Source organism: Muscardinus avellanarius (assembly GCF_963383645.1).
Source record: "Muscardinus avellanarius genome assembly, chromosome: 9".
NCBI classification, from domain to species: Eukaryota; Metazoa; Chordata; class Mammalia; order Rodentia; family Gliridae; genus Muscardinus; species Muscardinus avellanarius.
In genome coordinates this window covers 52,414,253-52,429,150 of record NC_137795.1, presented here as the reverse complement: position 1 = coordinate 52,429,150, position 14,898 = coordinate 52,414,253, and the positions used below count along the sequence as shown (strand labels likewise).

The window sequence follows — 14,898 nt, the reverse complement described above, 5'->3', positions numbered from 1 at the left end:
CCTTTCATATAACTTGCATTCTTATGAGAGAAAACAAAAGATGGAAAACATGCATGACATTAGTTTACAGTGTCGCCTAAATTTGAGTGGACAGTATACCAAGAAAAGATGAAAGCAAGCAAGCAAGAAGAGAGAAAGGGGAGAGTGTTAATGAAATATCATAGGTTAATATTCTGATTGTATTTTGGAAGTATTTCTTTACTTTGGAAATTGTAGATGAAAGTAAAGCTTTTGTATATAAGAAAAGTAAATACGGTTAATTTATGTAACAGGTGAAGAGTAGGAATAAGGAAAGATGATTTCATATTGTGAAGAGTAAAATTTGTTAAATTTCCTCGAGAGTTTACAAGGAAGTTTCACATGATCTTGCTTTTTTGATCTTGAACACCTTTATTAGATATGTAAGGCAAATGCAATTTTAAAATCCATACTTTATAGAGCCACAGGTTTTGATCAAGTTTATACTATTTCTACCTGCAAAATAAGAATGAATCAAAGATTTGTGGAATATTTATGTATGCATATTGAGTAATTTACTCAGCAGCAATGCAGGAATTACCATTAACTGGACTATTGATGACTGTTTTCACCGAGTGCTAACTGTAAAGAAGATCCATCGCAGTGCACAGTCACCCACACACCCAGTATTCGGCACATGGGCAACAGTTCTAATTATTAGTGTCCATTCTAGCATAACTGATGTAGGGGAATCATAATAGTGGCGTCTTGAGTTAATATTTAAGCAGGCTTAAATAAGTCTGCTTTGAAGATTTGCACATTATTTTTACTTAAGAACAAGAACATGATTTCACTCACTCTTTAGCATTATACAACCATATCTCTAATGTTATTTTTATTTTGCTTGAATTACATACACTTATTGTAAAAAAAATTGGAAATAGATATAAATAAAAGAGAAAGAGAAAGAAAACCAATTGCTTTTTATATTTCCTTATTTGAAACCAAATGTGTTTCAGAATTTAGAAGTTTGGAGTAGGAAAGGGTGATGTGTACAGATATAAGAAGGCTTGCAGAACCTTGCCACAACCCATAAAAACACACTGTACTTATACAGTGAAACAGAGAAATCTTTAAACCAAGTGTAATAAATAGAGACCATAAATATGTCATGCTGGTGCAGGTCAAGTTTTATGACCAAATTAGTTCAAGTAGGGACAGATTTTGCCATCCACAGAATTAATAATAATAATAATAATAATAATAATAATAATAATAATAATTTTTTAAAAACAGCTTTTGAGTTGCAGATACAAGTTTATGAGTAGACCAACATTAAAGATAGAGTGCAATTTCCTACTCATATACAGGTTTATATTCTAAATCCTAATATTTTAGCATACTGTGAGATATTACAAATAGGTATTTGGCTTTTTAGAGGGATACTTTTATTTTATTGTCACTTAGATTATTGGAAATGTTGTTTTTTATTTTATTAAAGGAGACTTATTGGTTCACAAAACTGGAAAATACAGTGGTAGAGTGGGCTTAGGTAAGGGCTCCAGCTTCTTCTTTGGAATTTTGTCTGTCTTTAGGAAGGAGCAGGGGTCACCTTTCATCTTTGTATTTATGCCTGCATTTATTATGTCTGCAGATGTCTACAGCAGTTCCAACTGTATATCTTCAAACCAGCAGGAAAGAGGGTCATTTCTCCTGTAGTGCCCGTAGATCTGAGTTTCCATGTTGTACATGCATTTTGTGCCCTATTACAGCTGATTACTGCAGGAAAATAATCCATAATCAGCTGCCCCATCATGGCTAATAGTTTTCTTATGATAGTTCAGTTGAATGAGTTTAAAATATTTATCCCTTATATTCTTAGCAACTTTAAGTTTGACCCTTCATTTTAATATTTACAGATTGAGTATTTTTATTATAATTTTATATATCATATGTACCTATACTTTAAAAATATTTGAAACTTCTGCATTGTAATTTTGCTTAGAAGTTTTACATGGTGCTTTATTACATTGCAAAGAAGTTATTTAGTACATTAGTCAAAATGTATTACTTTACCTACATTCAGACAAAAAATTTAACAAGTTTATATGAAAATAACAAATTTGATAGCTTCCTCTTTGATAAATATAGAAAGCTATCAAGAAATGCAATAGATTACTGGTTTCCTCTTGCAATTCTCAAATATTTGAGCAGACATAGGTTTCTCCATAAAGCCTATTAATTTGCTGTACTTCCAAAAATTCTAAGTCTGGGAGCTGACATAGAAATTAATATCTGTATTTTTAAATCATAATGCAGTTCAAGTGATAGTGGCAAATATGTACACAGCACTTGCTGGGCCTTTTTAGTAAACTCCTAGGTGACTTTGAGGTAATGTGAAAGCCACACATTGAAAAATTGTTTGTGTAATTGAATATGACTTGAGGTGCTAAGGAGCCAAGTGAAATTAATGGCATCGGCAAAAGAATTTGAAATTCATTAAATACTATATTTTCCTTACAGCGCAGAAAACTATCCAAATCTTTCTAAAAGGTTCTACAGCAAAGGAACTTGTTTAACTTAGGTAAACCAGTACTTTCAAATGAATTTGACCCCTACAGACTCTAGCCTCAATATACTTTGAAAGATTTGGGTAGTTAGCTTTAGTTGATACTGCCTTTTCAAAGGTCTCCCCTCACATAGACGCTCTGGAGATGCCATAGAGGCTGCTGTCTTCACCTTCCCACCCTGGCTGGTGTCTAACTGCCCCAGGACTGAAGTGGAAGGTGTCACCATCACAGCTCTTAAATGGCCCATTCAAGGCTCACTGTGTGCGAACTTGCTAACTGTGAGAAATGGCTTAAGTTTAGAAATATTCATATACATATATATATATTCCATAATAGCAGGCATGCGTGGGTGGAATTGCCATCTTTTGAAAGTAGATTCACCAAATTAATAAAAGTTTTATAAACTCTATTCAGTTTTACTCTCAAACAGTAAAGTTATTATTAAAAGAATACAGCAGCAGTATGGTAATCTAAAATAGAAACAACAGCTATTTGGAATAGGTATTTTAACTAATGATATAAAACAACCAATTGTTAAGATCTAATTTAGAAACTAACCATGTATGATATCTAGTCATACTTTCTTTCTATCTATATCTGCCAAAGAATTTGCAGCTCTTTCTTTACCTTTAGGCTTATGTTTATTTAACTAAACAAATTGGCTGAAAAAATTATAAGGCAAGAAGTGCTATTTAATAATATGAATTCTATCTTTTCATCTTTTATTGTACTTGCTTTAATTAATACTAGAATTGATTGTCTGACAGTAATCTACATCTAAATGCATGCACTGGGCTGGCTTCCTAAATTAACATTTAGGAATACTGGTGAAGACAGAGAAAAGGGAGGAAAGGGACGAATATGTGACTCTGGGATCTGGGATTTGTAGTTTGTCTTTACTAATGTGAATAAGGCTACTTCTTACTTCATCTAAATTGCTACTAATTACTAACTGCTAGAATCACACCTGGCTACGTAATTTATAGAACACGGTGCAGAGGGAAAATTCAGAGGGAAAATTATTAATAATTTCAAGGACTTTAACAATAGAGCTTTAAAACAAAGGTACAACTCTTCTAAGCACCGGAGCCTATGCATCTGTGCAGGTCACACACCTATAAACTAGCACTAACTAGAATACTTTTATAGGTTAGCAAATGGAGTGGGGGCAGGGACTGAAAAGATGTGATTAAGGAGTCAGTGTTCCCCCAAATCCAGAGGCAAGCACTGTTAGGCTCATCAGTTTCCAGGGAAACCCTCCAAGGAATTAGTTTAAATGCAACCCAGGAGATAGATATACAAATCATTATTCAAATAACCTGCTGGGTAATGAACTATGTTTGATCATTTGTTTGAGACAGCTAACACCTACTGTGCTATAAAGACAAGCTGATCTCTTGGAGACAGAGGAAGGTTTTAAGGATTATTGCTAAAATCCCTCCTTTTCGAATAAAATAAAGCTTAGATCATATAAAATAAGTAAGATAGAAGGGAAGCTTGTCTGGAGAATTTTTTAAAAATATTTAATAGAACAAGAAAATTAAAATATCTCATGTGGATTAATGAGTCTACTGTGTTACCTTGTAAATAGGTTAACATTATGTAAATCACTACAATTTGTCTTGTTTATTCTCAAATCAATGCTTTAATGTATTCAGTGATCTATTATTTGCATCTTATAAATGAGAAAATTGAGGTTCAGTAAAAGAAAGTGGATTCAGTAAAGTCAACAGCTTAGCAAGCAAGAGAGCTAAAACTAAAAGTTAACTTTCACTTACCAAGAATATACTTTGTACCAGAAACCATCCTAAGAAATTTCCATGTATTATTCATTTAAGTAGAATACATCAACTGAAAATGACCACACAGGTTACTCAAACACATCAGCCCTCCTCCCCCTTTGGGAAGTACAGAAGGCAGCCTCAGGCAGAGTTGGATTGTGCTGAACTGATGTTGTCAGAACTCATTGTACCATCTTTCATCTTACCTCTGCATTGGTAGTTCACCCATGGAATCTGTGTATGTGTGGCTTCAGCTCCTCCAGATTTGCAAGGCGTTAACGCTCTCCATATAACATGATTCCCATGTACCTAATTCCCAGAAAGGGTCCCTGACTTGTTTCTAGACCCACTTCTGTGTGAATCAGAAAGGCACGGGGATGCTTTTATGAAACAGGCCTAAGTCATTTGTGGCTCTGTGGAGCTGGAAAAGAGAGAAATCATTCCCTTACATGTAAACTACAAATGCAAGAGAGGGGCCAGGCTTAGTGGTGCACACCTGTATTTCTAGTACTTGAAAGGCTGAGACAAGAGGATCACAGGTTTGAGGCCAGTGAAACCCTTAAAAAAAAAAAATAGGACTATAGGTATAGCTTAGATGTAGAACACCTTTGAGTTTAATCTTCAGTACCACACAAAAAAGGAGAAAAAGGAGGAAAAGAAAGAGGGAGAAGGAAGAATAAGAAAGAAGAGGAAGAGGAAGAGGGAGGGAGGGGGAAAGGAGGATGGGGAAGAGGGACATGATGTTTCCAGTGGTGTCTCAAGGCATTGTTATCAAAGAAGCAGTGGTGGCACACGTCTGTAATACCACACACATCTGTAATACCAGTACTTGGAAGGCTGAGACAGGAAGATCGCAAGTTTAAAGCCAGCTGCAGCAACTTAGTGAGGCCCTATTTTCAAATAAAAAAATAAAATAGGGCTGGGAGTATAGCTTAGAAGTAGAATGCTCCTGGGTTCATACCCCAGCACCATAAAATTTTAAAAAAAGGGGGGAGGAGGAGGAGGAGAAGAAGAAAGAGAAGAGAAAGAACTGATTCTGGGTCTACTTTAGTAACAGATATGTCAATTACAAAATATCTTACACAAGAGCCAAGTGAGGCTTTGAGAAAAGAGGACTTTGCTTCACTGTAACTGTATCATAAGCATGGTACTTTTCCCAAGTGTATGAGAGCCATATCTCAATTGTACAAAGCAATAAAAAGGATTTATAGTTATGAGTACATTCAAAAAATACCATTCTCACCACCCCTAGAAGGAAGACATTTGATAACTATATTATCATCTTCAAACGAAAGAGTACAGAGATGGCTTTATGTAGACATAGGAATGGGGAGTTTTACGGCCATCCTGGAATGCATATCTCACAATGACTAGCATTTTAATGGAAACACACTTACTACTCAAAAAACAATAAATTCTAAACTGAACTCTTAAGCACTGCGCCTATTTATCTTTGCATCTATATTGTGTTACTAATTGAAGGCACTCAAAGATTTCTTATTGAATCTGAGTAAAAATGAATGGAGGATAAAACCAAGTCTACTTACTTTTTGGGGGGAGGGGGGTGGTACTGGGGGTGGAACCCAGAGGCTTTCTACCTCCAGGCTATACTCCCAGACCTTTTTTATATTTTATTTGGAAACAGGGTCTCACTAAGTTGCTGAAGTAATGTAGCCTAAGGACCCCATCAAAGTATCTCCTGTGTGGGGAACTCGTCAGAACAAGCAAAACAAAAACAATAAATTAAGAAAAGGCAATTATATGGGGATACTGTGGGTCATACCTATAATCCCAGTACTTGGCAAGCTGAGACAGGAGGATCATAGGTTTGAGAACAGTGTCAGCAATTTAGGGAGACCCTGTTAAAGGACTGCGGTATAGCTCAGAGATAGAACAACCTTCAGTTCAATCTCCAGTACCAAAAATGGGCAAGAAGAAGAAAAAGATAGTAAATAAAAATAGTATTCTACCTTTTATTGTGAATGAGTCCAAAACAGGTTTTACATTATCTTTGAGGTTTTTTCTTTGTACAACATTTTATAAATGGTATGTATAAAATATCCTTGTTGTAGATCCTTTCAGAAAAAAAGTAGCATATAAATTTTTTATCTCAAGGGAAGTTATTAGGCTAAAAAAATAAAAGCAAGTTGTCTCATTTGGAGGCACTTAGTTTTTTTTCCCTTTAAACTAACAAGTAAAAATTTATTTTGCTTTTGAGGTACAATATGATATGTATATAATATGTAATGTGCAAATCAAGGAAATTACTCAGTTCTTTTTAGAGCAGACAGTTTTATCCTTGAAGGTATTTGGTATCAGAGTATCTTTTCATGCTGTTTTTCACGGGACTCTGGGGATACCCAGCTTCTACTCAGTCTCTGTTGGGTAAGAAAAAAGTCACTGCTGTCACAAAGAGTGGTAGTAATCCTCACAGGCTACAGCAGGAAGTCATGAAAATATATTGTGACTTCTGTGTTTTGTTTTGTTTTTGAAAAATGTGGCATGTATGATAACTTGATCTAAAACAAATATTTTACACACATCCTCCTGATTCTTCTCTCTTTTTTATGCCCAATAATTCACTCAACAAATACTCAACAGGGACATGTGTGTGTCTAGACAGATCTTGCTTTGTCTTCATAGTTTTATGGCTTTCTGATTCGATTGTGGTTACTGTGGTTGTTGTTTCTGTATGCTGTATTTCTCAAGATATCTCCACTGCTCATTGTAATGAATTGCTAAAATAAAATTGGGGAACACCTCCAGCCACATTCATCCCTGTTTACTAAGTAGCAGAGGTTGTTTGTGAACCTAAGATTCTCCTATCTCAGTGTCTCCCAAACTTCACCACCATGCTTGATTATAAGCCTGCATCACCACGCCCAGCTTCAAACTAACTTTTCTTACTAACAGTTCTCAATAGAATTTTAAAATTCTGCATTATCTGTTTAAAATATATTAACAAATTATATATGTATTTTTATATGAATATTATCATTATAATTTAAAACAGTAGTACTTGATATTTATGATAGAATTTAGTAATAATTTCAATTGAAACCATATTAATGATTAAATACATACTCACATACTTGCTTTAACCTCACATGGCTAAATCTCAACTAGTTTTTGGAACCAAAATTTATGCAGTTGGTACAGTAGTATAACATCATTAGCAATCAGACAGGTGCAAATCAAAACTTCCCTGAGATTTCAACTAACCCCAATTAGAATGGCAATCATTAAACACACAAACAATAATAAATACTGGAGGGGATATGGAGAAGTAGGAACTCATACACTGCTGGTGGGATTGGAAATTAGTGCAATCACTTTGGAAAACAGTGTGAAGAATCTTCAGAAGAATGGAAATGAATCTACCATATGACCCAGCTATACCACTCCTGAGTACCCTAAACAACTGAAACGAGATAATAATGTGAACTATTATAATAATGCATACATATCTATTTATAGCTGCACAATTCATAATTGCCAAACAATTGAACCAACCAAGATGTTTATTAACAGATGAATAGACTACAGAATTACACAGTGGAATTATACTCAGCCAGCCATAAAGAAGAACAAAATTATGTCATTTGCAGGGAAATGGATGGAACTGGAGATTCTGCTAAGTAAGACAGTCAGTCACAAAAAAGTGAAAGGTTGGATGTTCTCCCTCATATGGAGAAGCTAGGGAGAAATTGAGACACAGGAGGGACTCTACACGAAGGCGGAGAAACGGAAGTGGAGTGAAGGAGGGGAGCTAATTGAGGGAAACAAGAGGGAGGAAGAAGATTTCAAGAGGGAAATATCTCAACCTTATCCAAGCCAATCACTGTGCTGAGCATGGGAAGGTGGGGAGAGAGATAGTAGGGTGGAAACTGGGGGAGGGCTCATCAGTGCTGTGTGCATGTATGCCTCTATCACCCTGAACTTCATCAAGATGTGTGATTATGCCCGGCATGGTGGCACACGCTTGTAATCCCCGCGCTTGGGAGGCGGAGACAGGAGGATCACGCAGGTTCAAAGCCAGTCTTGCTGGCTTAAGAGACCCTGTTTCCAAATAAAAATACAAAAAATAGGTGTCGGGGAGTGTAGCCTGGAGGTAGAAGGGTTTCCAGGAACCCCAATACTATATATATTTTGCTTTAGATTTTTTTGTCCCATCTAATTTTAAAATTTTTCCTATAGTTTACCACTTAAAAAGATAAATAAATTTGTAAAATAGTGCAATTATTCTTTAAAAAATATCCTTCCTTGAAGTAAAACCAACCATATTTATGTTTCTCTTTTGAACTTGATTTTGTAATGTGAGCAGAACATTTTACCATATCTAAACTCTCATAGCTATAGAGCAAATGGCAGCTTTTGTTTGTAGTAATGTAGTAATCTTGCTTCAGATCATGAAATCAGTATTTGTTTGTTATTAAAATGATGGGAGCATCACTTTTTAATGTTGTTCTTGAGAATTAAGTAATACTATTAATGACCAAAATTATCAATGATATTTCAAGAATATATACTTGGTTCAGAACTTTTTACTTAAGACAGGTGGGCATTCATTCTTCTCTATCATTAATGTGCAAAATATAAGGTATTCATACTAATTTCTTTTGAATTTATGTGTTTTCCAAACATAAGAAATTCAGAATAGATTTGATTGTGAATGATAACTTCAGTATATGCAATACATTTTGAATAACCAAATGCTTATATAAACAAACTTGTGATTTCTAAGTATTATATCTAACTGTCTATTTCTTTTAAAAACTCTTACAACTTCTCGTTGTTTCTCTCTTTAGATCGGGGCACTGTGCAGAAGGTTGTGGTCCTTCCTACTAACAGTTCGGCCAGTGGTGAGCTCATTCTGGAGGAGTTGGAAGTCTTTAAGGTTTGAGCATCTCTTCTGTTAATCTCGGAACATGCATGACGAATGCATTTCTTTAATCTTACAGCCACTTGGGAAGGAAAAAATAGTTGATAAGAGATCAAATAAGTGAATGCTATAATTTTTTGAGGGTAGGAAAACATTGGATAAAATGATATATATGGAACAAATATTTTTATGAAGAGTTTTCTTGCACTTTGAGTTATCTTAACATAGAAAGATTAATGTTTTCCCAGCTATCATCACAATTTGAAGACTTTTGGTCATCATTATTTTTGAAAAATGGGTTCTTGTGGTCAAGGTCTAAAGAATTTTGCCATGAAAGAGCTTTTATCAGAAGCCTCTGAAATCCAAACGCTCTCATATTATTGATTGTTAGATAAGCTTCCTCATATTTTGTAACCAGTCATTTCAAGAAAAACTGCTTTGTTTTATTTTATTGCTTTTAATTCAAATGTCTCTCTAGTTAAATAAAACAATGTTGCATTCTAGTACATAAAACTTTATGTTTTATCAGAACTTGAGATTTCACTGTATTCTTCTTGTCCTTGAATTTGAGGAAGGAAGGAAGGAGGGAGGGAAGGAAGGAAGGAAGGAGAGAGAAAAGAAAAAAGACAGGACTAACAAAACAAGCAATAAGATACACAGAGGAAGTGAGGGAACTGCAGATCCATAAGATTTTAGCTGTCGAAGGTAGAGGGCTCATTCCTTGTGTACCTATGAGCCAGAAGGGATTTATGATATCCTGCCTTTCTCTTTTTTTCTTATGGTTCTATTGATATATGTTAAGTGCTACTTTTATCTTCATTTGCAAAGATGGGTAAAACAATAGCCAGAGGAGCTATTAGAATTACAAAGAAACTTTGGCATTGAATTAACCACTATTTTCAGTTGAATCAATTAAAAAAAAACAACAGTTCAGAGACAGCAAAAGATCAGAGTCAGCCTATGAGTCAGTAAAAGTAAGACATCAGATCTCTCAAGTGCAAAATATTACTAGTTCCAGTAAGCTTCTCTGCTTAGTTGAATGGATTCAGAATGTATTGACTTACTACTATACAGCCCTATGGTCAATAAAAATACTGAATTTAGAAGTGTGTAAGAGATAAAACGCCCCTGGGTTAAATCCCTAGTACCAAAATAAAATCAACAAAAAATTATCGTCATAAAATAATGTTACCTATATCTGTTTGAGCCATATTTCCATTTCTTGTTTCATAAAGAAATTAATCAATTCACTAGATTAACCAGAATAACACTATAAATAAAATTCTTTTCTTTTTCTCACTCAACTCAACAGGAGCAATTTGGCTAGTCAAAATAACGTAATGTTCTTTATTCTTGGGTTTTCCGAAGATAGAAAAATGCCAAATTGTAGAACTTCATTTTTAATACTAAAATATCTTTTTTTGATTATCAGGAAACTTTAATTAAGTGAGTTTGACACAAACCCAAACACACATGTTAAGAAAAAGTCATAAGAAAATGTGAGTTCTTCTGATCCAGTGAGAGCTACTTATGGTCTGTTATATGAGTTATGCTGTCTTTATCATCCTGAAGAATAAACTCTCCGTGGAAAAATGGAGTCAGTCAAAATGCATACGGGGGACGTCACCCCGAGGGAGCAACTGAAAAATGTTTGAGCTTTTTGCTGATGCGTGTGCCAGTGATTGATATCGCTAAATCAAGAGATATAGTCACCAAATACAGTAACTGTCCTTAAAATGGTGTTTGTGTCACATTTCCTGAGGTGAGGTAAAAATGATTGGGTGTTTATGATATACTGCAATGGACATGTAAGGAAATCATGCATTTAAATGTAATAAAGTCCTTAGCCAAGTGCCATGCTGATATACTGCAGAAAACTCAATGTCACTTTTAAAAGCCAGGCACTTTATTTTTACATAGTGTAGAATCAGAAACTCTTCTTTTATTTCTCTCCTCATATTTTCTGGACATGTAAGTCTAGTTTCCCTGAGTTTAACATGAATTGAAGGTACCACTATTAATAGTTGCCTATGTGATTACAAGTTGCAATACTTACAACACACAAGTTGCATACACCTGTGTGCATGTGTGTGTGTGTGTGTGTGTTTTATAGAGGTAATAAAAATTGCTCCAGTTGAGAGTTAAAAATCTCTCTCTCTCTCTCTGTCTCTCTCTCTGTCTCTCTCTCTCTCTCTCTCTCTCTCTCTCTCTCTCTCTCTCTCTCTTTTCCTTTTCTTTTCTTTTCTTTTCTTTTCTTTTCTTTTCTTTTCTTTTCTTTTTTTGTGGTTGTGGGATGGAACCCAGGGGCATTCTACCTCTGAGATCCACCCCCAGCTCTATTTTTTTTTTTTTTTTTTTTTACTCTTATTTTAAGACAGGTTCTCACTGAGTTGCAAAGGACCTCACTAAGTAGCTGAAGCTGGCCAAGAACCCAGATCCTCCTGGCTCAGCCTCCCAAATGGTGGGATTAAAAGCATGCACCACCATACCCAGCTTGCTTTTTAATTGTTTGTAAATAAATGCAGTTTCAGAAAGCACAATGCTTTGGGGCACATTTGATTTTGAGAGTTTGTTTACACTTGGATCACTCAAATAAATTTTCACAAATCTTCATCAGATTGTCAGAATTCTATTTTTAAATTTAAAAGGAACTAATAATGTTTAAGAAGTAAAGTTATGAATAGATTGACTTTCAAATAATTACTATTTAAAAAAATCTTAAGTTCTTTCATTCATTTGCATTTAACAAAAGAAGATTCTTTCTAACGATATTTCTTTGTTTTCAACAATGAGAATTAATTAGTATGGTTCTGCCTAATACATCTTTCCAAAACAGCACTTGGCCGGTAAACAATAGCATTGTATGCAGAGTACTTATGTTATGGAGAAATCAGATGCGGAACCTTCCACACCCTCCCTCGTCTGTCTACACAGATTTAATACTGAACTTAATATTCCAAGATGTACTTTCTCCAATGAAATCAAAGTTCTCTAAATTTCATTTTCTTTACTAATGCTTACAATACTAGATATATTAGATAATTATAACTATTTTTGGTGAGGTATTTTTAGATAACAAATCTATACTTAGTTTCCAAAGAGAGAGCAAGCTTTATTAAGAAGAATATGTGCACAGCAAAATATATTTTTTTTAATTTTTATAAAAAGGAAATAATTTTGAATATAGAATGTTTTAAAGGATCATATACATAACTAATATGATGTTTTTTAATTTTTTAGAATCATGTTCCCATAACAACAATGAAAATCTCATCTAAAAAGGTAAAAACAAATCAATTTTTATGTCTCTTGCATATCAAAATGTATTGCTATCATGAAAAATATTTTTATACGTTCTAAGAAATTATTCTATTAACAAAATAAATAATACTTTTTAAATATACCACAAAGCTGGGCATGGTGGTGCATGCTTGTAATCTCAGCATTCCAGAGGCTGAGACCAGAGGATCACAGTTCATGGACAGCCTCAGCTACTTAGTGAGGCCCTCTGCAAATAAGTGAAACCCTGTTTCAAAATAAAAAATAAAAAATAGGGTAGGGGAGTTAGCTTGGAGGTCAAATGCCCCTGGGTTCCATCCGCAGACCCGCAATAAAATAATAAAATAAAAAGTAAAATATACCACAAAATCACCTTCATTTTGATGTACAATATACTAATATACTAGCTGTTAGTGGAAGCCTGAAGAGGTTTATTTTTGTATAAAAGTTCATCAGAGCAGAACATATATACAAAAAGATATTCCAACATTTTGTATATCCTATATTCTCAAATATTATAGTGTATGAAGCCAACTAAAATAAAAATAATCTTTCTGAAGGAAGAACTTAGCATAATGTTTGGGCTACTATAAGATCACAATATTCTCAGGGGCTTGGAATGAGTAATCAATCCTCTTTTGGGTTTCTGCTTCTGTCACAAGTTTGAAATGTGCAATGCATTCTTTTCATGGTTATTCTTAAGGAAATACTATTTCCTTGTGGTTTATACATGTCTAAAAAAAATAGAATGTCTAAAGTCAAAGCATTCAGTATTTGAAGAAGAAATCTTTGATTATGATTATTAGAACTCTTTTTTTGTGTATGTGTGGGTTTGGGGATGGAACCCAGGGGCATTTGACCTCCGAGCTACACCCCCAACCCTATTTTTTATTCTGTTATTTTGAAACAGGGTCTCACTAAGTTGCAGAGGGCCTCACTAAGTAGCTGAGGCTGTCCAAAAACCGTGATCCTCTGGTCTCAGCTTCCCGAATGCTGGGATTACAAGCATGCGCCACCAAGCCCGGCTTAGAACTCTTCTAATTAATCTAATCTTGCTCACATATACATACATATAATATTCTACATGTACAAAACACATGTGTGGCCAGTCCCAGATGATTTTATCTTTAAAGTTCTTAGGGGTAAATATAGTCAGAAAGGAGTAGGCCTCAGAGTGGGATTGAGATACGGTGGAATCCCAACCCGACTTAACTTCATTCAACTTTTTCTGACCTAAGTTTCTAAATCTGCAAGCTAATGACTTTCTCACAAGTTAATTTATATCAGTCCCCTAACATAAAGTGGGTCCTCATCAAATGCTATCTGTAAGAGCCAGAAATTTATTTTACTTGGACTCGAGAATAAAGATTTTATGTATTTGCACAACTGATCACATAATTTTAGTGGTTTTCACCATATTTGGTCTGTTACAAATGATGTCCTATTCCATAGTCTGTCGTGTATCTTTTCACTTGACTAAACTTTATGAGGAAAAATAAATACGGTACAATGGAGCTAAAGATCTCATCTGTAAAAATGTTTGTAGGGTGCATAACAAACATTTTCTCAAGTAACAAGAAGCCATTTGTCATCTTGGCAAATGTTCTAGGGAGCTGATCCCAAGTTGGAATTGTCTTTGAAGTCAGTGGGAAACCCCTTTGTTTACAGTGGTCTAATGAAAAAAGAAAGTATAGGAGTAAAATTCAAAATGGACACAAAGCCATTAATGTGACATTGTTGTCTTGCATAAAATTACAGATTTTGATTTATTTGTAGTTCACGGATTACATTGGTTTCTAGATTTTATATTATAGATAATTGAAAATGTTTCATTAAAGCAATGAGATTGGGACCAAGTTTATTACATGACTTTTTGTAATTCATTTACCCAACTACATACTGAATTTTTTATTCATGTGAGAGGACTACCAATTGTGAAGGGCATATTATATTTATTAAATACCCAGGATTTAGTGCCTTCATTTTCCTCCAACTTTATTATTATTCATTTTCTCCCTTCTATTTTAATTTATTCTAGCTCTCCACATAAAATGGTTGGATAAATAAGAAGCAAACTATCTAAAATTGAAACTACCTGTGTCTTTTTCTCAAGTAAACTAGGGTACATAAAATATTTTAGTGAAGCTAATACATTTTCTATATTATTCTTTAATTTACTCAATAAACACTTTTTTCCAAATGTTCCTGAACAAATGATTATGAGAGTCAATTTCAGAAAAATCAGTTGTTCTCAGCAAAATATTTATATTAGACATAATAGAATGAGATATGATTCAAATTGAAGATTAGAATTGAAAACTAATAAGCCTGGCATGATGGCACACAGCTGTAACCCTAGTACTTGGGAGGGTGAGATAGGATCACAGGTTCATGGCCAGCCTCAGCAACTTAGCCAGGACTCTGCAAC

General features: G+C 34.4%; 1 protein-coding gene across 1 annotated transcript in view; it reads left to right on the top strand.

Annotated features, from left to right (window-relative positions):
* The window catches only part of SEMA3C (semaphorin 3C), a gene marked incomplete at its 3' end in the record, with an annotated part of 165,430 nt that overhangs the window by 131,193 nt on the left and 19,339 nt on the right, over positions 1 to 14,898 (top strand). Inside the window, exons 12-13 of the mRNA XM_080701056.1 lie at positions 9,118 to 9,206; positions 12,432 to 12,473. Of these exons, the coding sequence (XP_080557182.1) occupies positions 9,118 to 9,206; positions 12,432 to 12,473 (131 nt within the window). The remainder of the gene's footprint in view (positions 1 to 9,117; positions 9,207 to 12,431; positions 12,474 to 14,898) is intronic.